Source organism: Juglans microcarpa x Juglans regia, chromosome 7D (genome assembly GCF_004785595.1).
Source record: "Juglans microcarpa x Juglans regia isolate MS1-56 chromosome 7D, Jm3101_v1.0, whole genome shotgun sequence".
Lineage (NCBI taxonomy): Eukaryota > Viridiplantae > Streptophyta > Magnoliopsida > Fagales > Juglandaceae > Juglans > Juglans microcarpa x Juglans regia.
Window position 1 is genome coordinate 2,120,624 of NC_054606.1, and position 12,429 is coordinate 2,133,052.

Sequence of the window (12,429 nt, forward strand, 5' to 3'; positions counted from 1 at the left end):
TTGATTTATTTTTAATATATTCATGAAGACTATATGTGTCGCATGAATCACATTCCTAGCTAGCTGGGAATGGGATTAGTTTCTAATTTTTTATTTAGTAGCTTTGTTCGTTCGTACGTAAGGGTCATGTGATCCTAATTTAACCACCAATCTTTTCATGATCCATATCAATCGGATATTAAGCTTTTCGATCCAAACACTTGGAGATCAAGCCAAAGTTTTTCCTCCGTGGGAAAAGAACAAAGCCGACTTTATATGTATGCGCCGGCCCCTATATATTACTTTCATCATGATTACCACCGGATTGAGGATCCTTACAAAAATCATTTGTTAGGCAAGAAAATTTTGATCGTTTCCACGTGGAGATCAGATGCATATCTGTTTTAGATAAGACTTGTACAAATTAAGGGATAAATACAAGTAACTGAAAAAGAGATCGAAGTGCTAACCAACCAAAATGGATTACTTAAATATAAATTCATAAAGTAACGTAGTTTTATGTGATCTGTTAGATCTATTTTATAATAAAAATAATTTTATAATATAACATACCACGTCATTTTATAAATTTATTTTTATGCAATTCTTTTATAATTAAAATATTTTTTAAAAGGCTTAAAAGAAAAACATAGTCCATAAAAGAAGACGCGAGGCTTGTTTAAGTCTGCTTAAAAGAATCGCATAGATGTTAAAACGGATTCTAAGCTAGTAGTTAATTGGTGGGAGAAAGATGGGTAAGTTTCTTGGCATAGTCATAGATACTAGAAAGAGACTAGATTGACGGCTCGTTCGATGGTGATATGTCTTTATCATTCTTTTAGGGAAACAAACCATATTGCAGACAAATTAGCTAAATTGGGCACAAGAGGTACAAAATATTTATTTAATACCAGAGACAGCCTTCCAAAAGACATTATGGGAGCTATTTGAATGGATCAAGCATGTTTACAAGTTATACGCGTGACATGATCAATAACATTTTTGTGTTATTGTTTGTTGTACAATTTATGCTTTATTTTGTCTTTTTTTATTGCAGGTCTTGTTAGCCCGCACTTTTGTGTTTTGATTTGTTGGGTATTCCTATTGGATTAAGGTTAGCAGTTTTCCTTTGTGTTTTTGCAATTCGTTTTGTTACCTGGATTTTAGAATTTAAGATGATATATAACCCTCAGGTATCCAATTGTAATTACGATTTTCCTCCATCAAAAGTGAGGATAATCAATAAAATTAGAGTTCCGTCCTCTTAAAAGAAAAAAGTGTACAAAGAGAAAAAGTAGGAGGGAGAAAAAATAGTAGCTAGCGCTTATAGGAAACCGAGAGTTGAAGTGAGCATATGGCGATAACACATTTATATATTGTAACGTCCCCACCCCCTGCACCCAACCACAGAAAAGGCAAAAGATATCCTATTTTCAATATCTCATTTTACTGTAGGAATTATATATAGAAACTAAGGCTGGGAGCGTAATACTGCATGCATGCCATAACTCGATGCTTCCCAGCTAATGGCGGCTCATCATGTGATGATCACTTGGTAATTAAGGACCATCTTAATTGTGTGAAATCAGAGAAATCTTCATCATTAATTCAACCTTTTCGATATTGATTTGCATGCACGATCTCTCTCTCTCTCTCTCTCTCTGTGGAAGAGTGAAGAGAAGTTTCAAACTTACATAATTTGCTTTGGGGGAATAATTGATAAAGAAAATGTTATTATTTCGGGTCCGACGTAGTAAAAGGAGATAACAACAACTTGATAATTAAACTATAATAATCCGTGTAAGGAGCTCATCTACAGAAAGTTTATGCATTATTATGGTGTAAATGGACCTTTGTTCACTCGTCATAAATGAAAAAAAATGTACATTCTAGAAAAAATGCTGGTTTTAATACTCTTTGTTTTTCTCTAATCAAGCAAGTATAATATTATTAGAATAAAAGATTCATATGATATAGTTAAGAGGTAGATCCTTTCCGCTATGTATCAAGAGAATACATCTAGGAAGAATAGCTAAGAGCATATATAGAAATAAGAAGATTGGTCTCAACCCACTGCGCAATTGAACACGCAAATTGATCTTGTGATCGATAGATTTGTTGAACTTTTCAATGATCAAAGGATTTTAATCCAAGATGAATATCCTCAATGATCAGTAAACTTTGCCCATCTGATGTGATGTTAGCATTTCGTTGGTTGTTGTGACCAGAAAATCAACATCTCCTTCTAAAATGATTGATTTGAGATGGAGGGAAATTGCTTGTTGTACTGCTTTTGATAGGATGATATATATGAATTGTTCATCTATACCCTTCAATGAGTATGCTTAATACGTAAAATATTTAATTAAATAAGATAGAGTGTAAAATTAGAATTTGAACAGAAGATGTTTTCTATGATATCATGTAAAATCACTACTTTATCTCAAAAGTTTAAGATGATATAAATGTATAAATTTAATTATTTGTATTATATTCTTAATAAACGTAATTATAATATTTTTATTTAGTAAATTAATTAATTTGCTAATAATCCAAGAAAGAATACATACTTCTTTCGTGTGGAAGACAAACACATACATATGCATAGTTATGCAGTCATGTATAAAAAAAGCAAAGAGATAAAAATAATAATAATTAAAAAAAATAGGGAAGAAGAAGAAGAAAGAAAGAAAGAAAGAAGGCTCTAATAATGGTTCGTACCTCGCCGAGTAAGATGAGCTGACCATGGGTACGCGTCGTATTGAAAGCACGTGTCCCTCGATACGCCCTCTGGTCGGAGAGACAACTTTCTCATATATACAATTTTAATTTTAATTTTTCTTTTTAATTCTTGGGTCCACAAAGGAAGTCAAATGTCCACTAAATGATCTGCTTCTCCTATTTTGTAGCGACTCTGCTTCTCTCTCTCTCTCTCTCTGACCCTCACATTTTTTGTATCCTTTTACGTCAACTGTACGTACTCTCTCTCTCTCCTCTCTCACACACCATCCAGGCACCTGCCTAGCTCCTCCTTCATGCACCGTCCAGGATACTCTCTCTCCCATTCTCTGCCTCTATAAATAAAACCGTCCAGCATTTCAGTTTCCCAAACTGCGACTTACTGGTGAAGTGATCCACCAAAATAAGCAAGCTTCAAAGACAAACAAACAAAGCTGATCACTAGGCAAATGAAGCTTGCTTTTGGTGCTATTCGGCCATGCAATACCCCACCTGTATCCAAATGCACGGTTTCCATGCACTACTACTCTTCCATCTCGGCCACACCCAACCACAAAAGCATCACATTCCCACAGTTTGAGGTCTCCTGCAGCTCCCTCAAGCACGACTCCTCACAGCGCAGCCTCGCTGCTGCTCACTCCGTCAAACTTGGCAAGAGGTGGATGGAGCTGCAGGGTATTAACAACTGGGAGGGCCTGCTTGACCCTCTCGACGATAACCTACGCCGCGAAATCCTCCGCTACGGCAAGTTTGTCGAGGCAGCTTATCGTTCTTTTGACTTTGACCCCTCCTCCCCAACCTATGCCACGTGTCTTCACCCCAGAAACTCGCTCTTTAGCCGGACTGGAATTGTGGAAACCGGGTATAAAATCACCAAGAACCTGCGAGCCACTTGTGGAGTCAAGTTGCCACGTTGGTTTCACAAGGCCCACCCCAATTGGGTGTCCACCCAGTCCAGCTGGATTGGCTACGTGGCGGTCTGTCAAGACAAGGAGGAGATCGCCCGGTTGGGACGACGTGACGTGGTGATTGCCTATAGGGGCACAGCAACATGTTTGGAGTGGCTCGAGAATCTACGTGCCACCTTAACCGATTTACCTAATCATCGCGACGTTCCCAAGGAGGATGGCCCCATGGTAGAGAGCGGATTTTTGAGCCTCTACACATCTAGAACCGACGCGTGTCCTAGCTTGCAAGAAATGGTGAGGGAAGAGATCGCAAAGTTGATCGAAACATACGGTGATCAAGACGAGCCCCTCAGCTTCACGATAACAGGCCACAGCCTGGGTGCGGCATTGGCCACACTCACTGCATACGATCTCACCACCAATGAAAAAGCGCCATTGGTGACGGTGATATCATTCGGTGGGCCACGCGTAGGGAACAAGGGCTTCAGGTCCCACTTGGAAGAGAGTGGGAGCAGGATACTTAGGATTGTGAACTCGGATGATGTCATCACCAAACTACCTGGCTTTGTGTTCAAGGATTGTGAGATGGCAAGGAGGCAGGGTGTACACGTGGATGGGCTTCCGGGATGGTTACAGAGGTGCGTGGAAGAGATGCAGTGGGTATATGCAGACGTCGGACAAGAGCTTAGAGTAAGTAGCAGGGAGTCACCGCACCACGTCATCAAAAAGGGTGATATGGCCACGTGTCACGACCTGAAGACATATCTTCATTTGGTCAACGGTTTTGTGAGTTCTACCTGTCCTTTCAGAGCTACCGCGCATACGTAGATCAGTGCAGCTGAGTAGATCAATCCAACCTAGTGATCTAATACATGGGGTTTTGAGTAATTTTGAGTCTTTTGACCCCATCGATCATATGCACATAATTAATTGAATTATGTGCACGTTGTACATTTGTTTGACACTTTTGTACGGAAAACTTTTTTCTTTTGTAAAGGGAATCAGACGATTCTTTACCCATTCATGCTATATTTTGCAATGTTATTCTTTCATCTCAGATAATAATTAATCCAATGGGACCCCCCAAGGCTCGGACCCAAAAAGTATAATCTTGACTAATTTGTATATTTGTTTTTCTAATTTTTTATACTTTTGTTCTTAGTCTTATCCACAATTCGTAACTAATACTGGCCAATGATCTTAAATGGTCAGTGTTAAATGATGCCTTGCAAATTGTCATGTTTTGATAGATTTTTTTTTTTTTTTTATATTATCAAATTAGAATTTGATCTCACTTAAATTTTATGATAACTATATTTTATTTTGCTGTTTTATTTCAAAAAATCAAATTAAAATATAATATTCACATTAGATTATTTCTCTTTTAAAGTTTGTAACTATCTAGGTGAAAATTAACAAAATACCCCACGTTCACTTGATAGTTAGCTACAAAGTATGCAAATGTGCTGCTTAAAAACTTTTAAATATATGTCAATGCTGCTATACATTATTCCGCAAAATACAAAACTTAGTGCTCGTTTGTTTTCAAAGATGAGATGAGATGAGATGAGATTAAAGTTAAAAAGTTGAATAAAATATTGTTAGAATATATTTTTTAATATTATTTTTGTTTTGAGATTTGAAAAAGTTGAATTGTTTATTTTATTTTGTGTGGAAATTTAGAAAAGTTGTAATGATGAAGTGAGATGAGATGAGATGAGATGAGATGTTTCCTGAAAACAAACGAGGTTTATGGTAATTTACATATATTACCACTGTTTTATAATTCCTATATAGTTCAATCTTCTCTTAATTGCAACATATGAAAATTTTAGATGTAAAATTATCTGTATTCATGAAAGAATGCAAATTTAAAATTTATTTTTCTTATTTTTTACTCCATTTTTTATCAGTTAGTTAAAGATATTTCTAAAATTCTCCAATTCAACTATTTATTTTTGACCTATAGTATTCGACTCCTCTAAACTTTTAATTCCGGTTTCGTCTCTAGCTAAGTACAAAGCGTCACTTATTCTCACTGCATGTGCCTATAATTTAAAAAAAAAAAAAAAGGGTTCCCAAAACTAGAATTAGTTTATGCTCATTTTTTTTTTATAAAAGAATATATTTTATTAGAAGATTTTAGGCATTACAAAAATAATTTTAAAAATTAAGCTTATTAGATGATCAAGTGGTTAATTAACAAGTAATCTGAATGACTGGAATATTGGAGTAAATGAATTTGAACGTTTTGACTCAATTAAGTTAGACGGTGGTCGCGTAGGGTGGCCTTCCATCAAATCAAGTTTGAAGATTTCCCAAATGTACTTATTTTAATTGGATGCATAAAACGCCAAGCGATGAACCGGTGAAAGTGACGTTTCCATGCATGTCAAACTCATGCATAATTATATAACACATTACATTATACTGATCTTGTCGTCATTACTTATACATGCATTTGGTTGGGGGGGGGGGGGGGGGGGGCCGATGTGGGGTTGGGGGATGTTTAGTATTTGTGTATTGAGATGATTTTTGATGATATGAGTTGGTCTATAAATAGAAGTGTTTTGTGGATCTTATTGAAATTTATTTAAATTTATGAAATATATTGAGATGAGTAATGCTATACAACACACTCATCTATTTTAATCATGCTAAGTGATATGTGGCACATTCATCCACTATTAGATGATAAAAAAACATGCAATAAATGATTATTTAATGGTAATAATTGTGTCACATCATACTTAATAGAATGAAAATGAGATTGTAGTATGATGTATAGAATTTTTCTATTGAAATATATATGTATTTGAATATATAAAATAGGTCGAGATATATTTTAACTTTTTATGTGAAATTGAAAAAATAGTAGATTCTGTCAATAATTTGTTTGAGATAAATTGAGATACAGTCTAAGAATAATTTAAAAAGTTGCTTTGTGATGTGAATTAAGTAAGAAAAAAAAAATACTTGATATAGTGGGTTAATTTTAATTTATGTTCCAAACCATGGGTCACAAAAATGAAATATTTTATTTAGGTTTTGATGTGAAGATAATTAAGAAAGCCAATAAATAAAAGAGAGAAAAAAAAAGGCAGAAAGAACAACATGAATGGAAATGATTACGACAAAGCTTGTATATTTGAACTTCATTTATATTAAAGTCGATCTCTGTTAAATTTCAGTCTTATTTTTTTTTTATTTTTTATTTATCTCTTCAAGTCTTGAATGTACATTATTATCCCCCATTAACAAAAGCATAAGTGGTCAGGTCAATCAGATCAACAATTTGCAGTAAAACAATCTATTTATTAGATTTTATAATTATTATTTTTATAACCATTTAGGCCTAATTTAGATACGGGAATGTATTATCAGAATATTTTATTATTATTTTTACATATTTTTTTATTATTATTTATTGTTATTTAATATTTTATTATTATTATTATTTTACTATTTACATAATACTTGAAAATATTTTATTTACTGAGACGCAATCTTAAAATAAATAAATTAAAAAAGAAAAGAGGAGTGAGGTTGGAAAAGTAAGAGGGAGAAAAGCTGAAAGTTAAAATGGTTGGATAGCATTATCATAGCAATATGGACGGTATAAAAGACCGAGTAGGTACAACGCGTTAGCTAGCGCTGATCTCTTCGGTGAGTGACTTTGATTCTTGAAGTTTGAAGAAATGCTGATCTCCACAGTATAATGTGATGTCATATCAATTAATATTAATTTATAAATTTATTTTTATAAAATATAGCTAAATTATTTCTTAAAAAAACCATTCAATAAATTCAACAGTCTTGTGCACAGAATAATTAAGAACAATGTGGAACATGCCATTTGCCACAGCCTGCTAGCTCTATATTTATAAAAAAGTCGTTGAGAATTTTATTACAAAACAAAAGAAAGCAGCCTTTTAATTTGCTGTATGTCCTCTCAAAACCCCACTTTTCATTCTTCTTCTATCCCCATCATTATCAGAATCTTCTTACTCTCAATGCTGACACTATCCTAAAGACAAAATATATATATATATATATATATATCCCTTTTTTCAAATCTCCTCTATTTTTCCCCCAGTACTAGAAAATGATCTGTTGCCGTTTGTGTGGTAAAGTTGAATGGTCTAAAGGTCGGTTCTCTTTTTTCTTTTTCTTTTTCTTTTTCTTTTTTAGATTTTCCTTCTTTACGTTACTAATTGGAATGGTAGTATTTATCTATTTAGTGGATTATAATCCTCTAGAATTATTGTAATCCAAACTCGGGTTAGAATAGGAGAGAAATTATGTACAGATGAAATTAATTATACTGTATTTATTGATATATTTTCGAATTCATTATATATATATATATATATATTTAAATATTCATGTTAAAAAAATTTTAAAGGATCCCACGTCACTCATCAATCTCGTGATCATTTGACACTAGTAAGTACGTACGTACGTTGATACACAATTATTTAAATATAAATCTAATACTATACCAACCGTAACAAATAATATTATAACTACAATAGCTAAGCATAGTTTCGTACGTCTTATATATGTGCATGCATTTCTTAATATAAAGAATCTTGGGTGAAAGTCTAAGCGGAAATGCCAAGTGTCTCCAGAGATTTCAATATTTTTTTTTACTTAGCAATTAAGAAAATATTTTTAATAATATTATAATATTTTTTAAATGTTTAAGATGATTAAAAAAATATATAAAAAATAAATAAATACACTTGTCGGAAGAATTTATCAGTAGGGCCGGGCTAGGTCCAGGCCCACCCGCATAATACCTCGGCTCTGCTCACTATTATTTATAATTATCTATAAATATATATATACATATATATATATATTAAAAAAATCCGTTAATAAAATGACATTATGATTTTAGCTTAGGTTTTATTTTTAACAAGAAATTTTTATTACGTATTGATTGCATGAGTGCTAAATTTATTTTAGAAAAAGATGTTGAAAACATTGTATCAAAACACATTTTTACACGATGGCAAGGTATTTTAAGTGTTTTTTATTTTGACATTGAATATATCAAAGGCACTAATAATTCTATCCCTCATTTTATTACCCATGAATTTTTGCAGACACCCAACTATAAGCAAAAAGAAAGGAAAAGAAAAACAGAGAGTTAATCCTCCACCACCACTTCCCAGTATAAAATTCATCAAGAATGAGTCTGGATCCATCCTTGTGCCCAGTGCTCCTTCCATAGCACTGGATATTGCCAATAGGTACACACTTCTTGGTAAAATTGCGCAACCTGCGACCTTTGCGTCAACGATTTTTATGCCTTTTGATCTATATACAAAAACAATTGCATCAAAAGGAACTGCTCCTATTACTTCTTAGTTTTTCCTCCCAAAAAGAAAATCTGAATATTTGAGAAAGCCTTTTGTTACAAATCTGTTCTATGTAGAACCAAATCGGTCTACATCAGCAGATTCCTTCAAAATTGGTTCCTCCTATTTTCTACCTAATTTTCACTGGATATCTGAAGATTCCTCAAAGAACCTTCAATACTATTCTAGTATCCTGATTCTCACCAACTCTCTTATCATAAAACCAATCTATGATAAGAATGATTCCACAAAATTAATTTACCACAGTGCTTACATACTCCGAGTCATTACAGAAGCAGAATGGGGAACCAATCCCTGGACCACCAAAAGACTCTCAGATACAACACTGAGTTATAATTATTTTGATTAAGTTACTGCCTGGAATCGCTTCATTTTTTTCAGGTACCTGATATGAGTCACTTTTGGTTCATCAACTTTGATACAAGATTCAAATAAACTTTTCCTTATTGGTTTCTCCAATGGTGGGACCGATATGGTTTAATTCCCCAGAACTTCCCTAAGCAGCTCGCAAGAGCTTTTACACATTACACGAATATTGCGGGTACAAAGTTAAACCGACATTCTGTAATGTTCCCTTATGAACTTCATTTTTGCAAGAATTACAAGCTTCCATGGATCTTCAAATGGAGTTATGAGAAAAATGCTAATATCATATCCCGTGCTTATTTCACAAAATGGTGGGATAAGTTTGGATATGCTGATAAGGTTATCAGCCAGATGATTAAGGATTTCCCTCAAGTCACCCCTGATCTACAAGATAAGAAGGAATTCCCAGCAATCAAGACTGGTTCACCTGTTCCTGAATACCCTTAATGATTCAGGCCCCTAATTCACCAACTACTTCAGCAAATGGAAAAGCCACTGGCTCATCCTCAAAGAAATCCTCTAAGTCTACCAAAGATAATATCTTAAACAGACTTGATAAAAAGAATTTAATAAAATTGCTGGAACAACAACTGTCTAAGTCCCTGAGCAACAAGTCTGAAGACGGTAAGAATTTAGAAGCGTCTTCAGTGGCTTCATACAGTAATTTATTTGGTCATGATTCACCAGATACCCCAAGGTTGGATGATGATTGACTACTACTTGAGATCAAACAAGACTAGCCAAAGTTTTTTTTTAAAGATATTCGTCGCCTTGTGCCCAAAGCAGACAGCTGGAAGACACAGAAACGACTGAATCCTATTTTGTCACCTTGTGCCGAAAGCAGCCAGAGACAGCTGGAAGACACAATGATGATACTCTGTGCCCGTGCCTAAACAGTCTCCACTGTTTGCTCACAAATTGATTTACTTTTATTGTTTTAATAATTGTAAATAGGATCTCCTTATGTTATAAAAGGAGCAACCTGCCATTGAGCTTAGGCAGAACTCACATTCGAGAGAAACCTCCTATCTTCTCTCCCTAACTCTGAGTCTCCTAATTTGTAAGTGTAAATCTGCACTATCTTGTGCCTGTAATTACTTTAAGCTTTTGTAATTTTAAAAGCTTATGTTAATATAAATGTTTATTGCAATTAAATTTGCATATACATACATGGATTTGGCCGGTTTAACCGCCTAATATTTTGAGCTGCATAATTTTATTATTGTGCATTTACTCTAATTGCTTCCATCTCCCATTCCTTCTCCTCTTCTTCAGTCCTTCTTCTCTTATTACCAATATATATATATATATATATATATATATATATATATATATATATTAAAAAAAATCTGTTAATAAAATGACATTATGATTTTAGCTTAGGTTTTATTTTTAAATAATACATCATAAACGACGTTGTTTAGGGTTAGATTATAATTAAACCTAACCCTTCCCCCATCTATTTTCTCTCTCTGTGTGTGGTTGTTCCTGCCTCTCACTGCTCTCAGCCCCTCCCAGAGCACAGTGGTGGTGCGATCACATGGCACTGTGCCACGTAGAGGTCGAGTCTCTTCCCCACCCCCAAGACAACTATTTCTCTCTATCTCTCTCCCTTCCAAGGTATTTCTCTATCATATGATATATATATATATATATATATATATATTTTCGATTTGTTGTGGATGTATTAGTGATTTTTTTTTTTTTTTTTTAGTATTTCCCGGTTGCTTTCCGTCATGGGTTGGCAGTGGGCGGTGGGGGATCGATGGATGGACTAGGGGGCCAATCCACCCCCCGGCCCCTGACATGCGAACGGGGCAACACACCCCCAAGGTGCAGGGCCGGATTTGGAGAGGCAACCCCCTGCCCCATGTTGGGGTCTAGGTGCGGGAATGGGGCAAACGGCCTGGGTAGCACCCTAAGGAAATATAAGAGGATGATAATATATATGTATCATTCACGTGTTTGACATTATTCATGCATGCAAATTAAAATGTAAGTACCAGTACTTGGACCGATCCAATGGTAGTAGATCATGAAGCATGAAGGAGAGGTACTGTACTAATTGCAACTCTCTCTATTTCCGGATGTCTCAATTAATAGGGTACGGCCACTCACGTACGCAGCAGCTTGCTTCTGTAGCTGATTACGCCAACCCAGACGAAGGATATTTTTCTTTTGGGAGAGAGGATCATGTGGCCGTGGCTACCCTCCCTCCCAAATTATGAAGACCGCGTGTTTAATATTTTAGAAGGAAACATGATATAATTTCACGTGTCGGAATTTATCACGGCCCTGCTCACCAGTGATCATTTATGTTATTATATCTGAGATCGTCGATCTTTGTTAGTACTGTAACCTATGTACGTAGGGGTTAATTGATCTTTGCTCGCTCCGCTGTAGCACAACTAAAAAGAAAAAAAAAAAAAAAAAGATCCCGACTTGCTCATTACTATTGATCTTTACATTATCATTGATTTGTTTTTCTAAATTAAACGTGAGGATTTTCTCTTCTTTTTTCTTTCCTAGCTAGCTTGTGGTTTTCAATGGAATCAGTTTTTTTATATATAATCGTTAGATACAACCGGCGTGCAGTCGTCTATGTCATGTCAGATTTAAAATGAATCAGTTCTTTTATATACAGTTGTTAGATACAATCAGCATGCAATCGTTTATGTTACGTCAGATTTAAAATGAATTGTTTACTCTTTCTCTAAATACACATGTTCTCTCTCATCAACTCTCTCTCATCAGCGCTTTCTCTCTCTCATCAACTCTCTCTATCTCTCGTTCCTCGGGTCATCTCTCTCTCATCAGCTCAGTCTTCTTCTCTCAACAACAACTCTCTCTCTCTCTCTTGCTCCTCGGGTTGTTCGGGTCACCTCTCTCTCATCAACTTAATCTTTCTCTCTCATCAACTCGGTCTTAATCTCTCATCAGCTCTCTCTCACAACCTAGTATTATTTCGAATTTGGAGGGTTTGGACTGAGTGGTTTCCACGTCAGCTCCGTTTGTATGCCGTTTGTACCAGGCGCTTTCAACAAGTATTT

General features: G+C 34.9%; 1 protein-coding gene across 1 annotated transcript; it reads left to right on the forward strand.

The window, feature by feature from the left end:
* Positions 1-3,106: 3,106 nt before the first annotated feature.
* LOC121238494 (phospholipase A(1) DAD1, chloroplastic-like) lies at positions 3,107-4,664 on the forward strand. The gene has a single exon (XM_041135382.1). The coding sequence runs from the start codon at positions 3,168-3,170 to the stop codon at positions 4,452-4,454; it is 1,287 nt and encodes a 428-aa protein (XP_040991316.1). The 5' UTR covers positions 3,107-3,167; the 3' UTR covers positions 4,455-4,664.
* The last annotated feature ends 7,765 nt before the right edge of the window (positions 4,665-12,429 follow it).

Coding starts and splice junctions, on each gene's coding strand:
- LOC121238494 (XM_041135382.1), top strand. CDS start 3,168: ATGAAGCTTGCTTTTGGTGCTATTCGGCCATGCAATACCCCACCTGTA.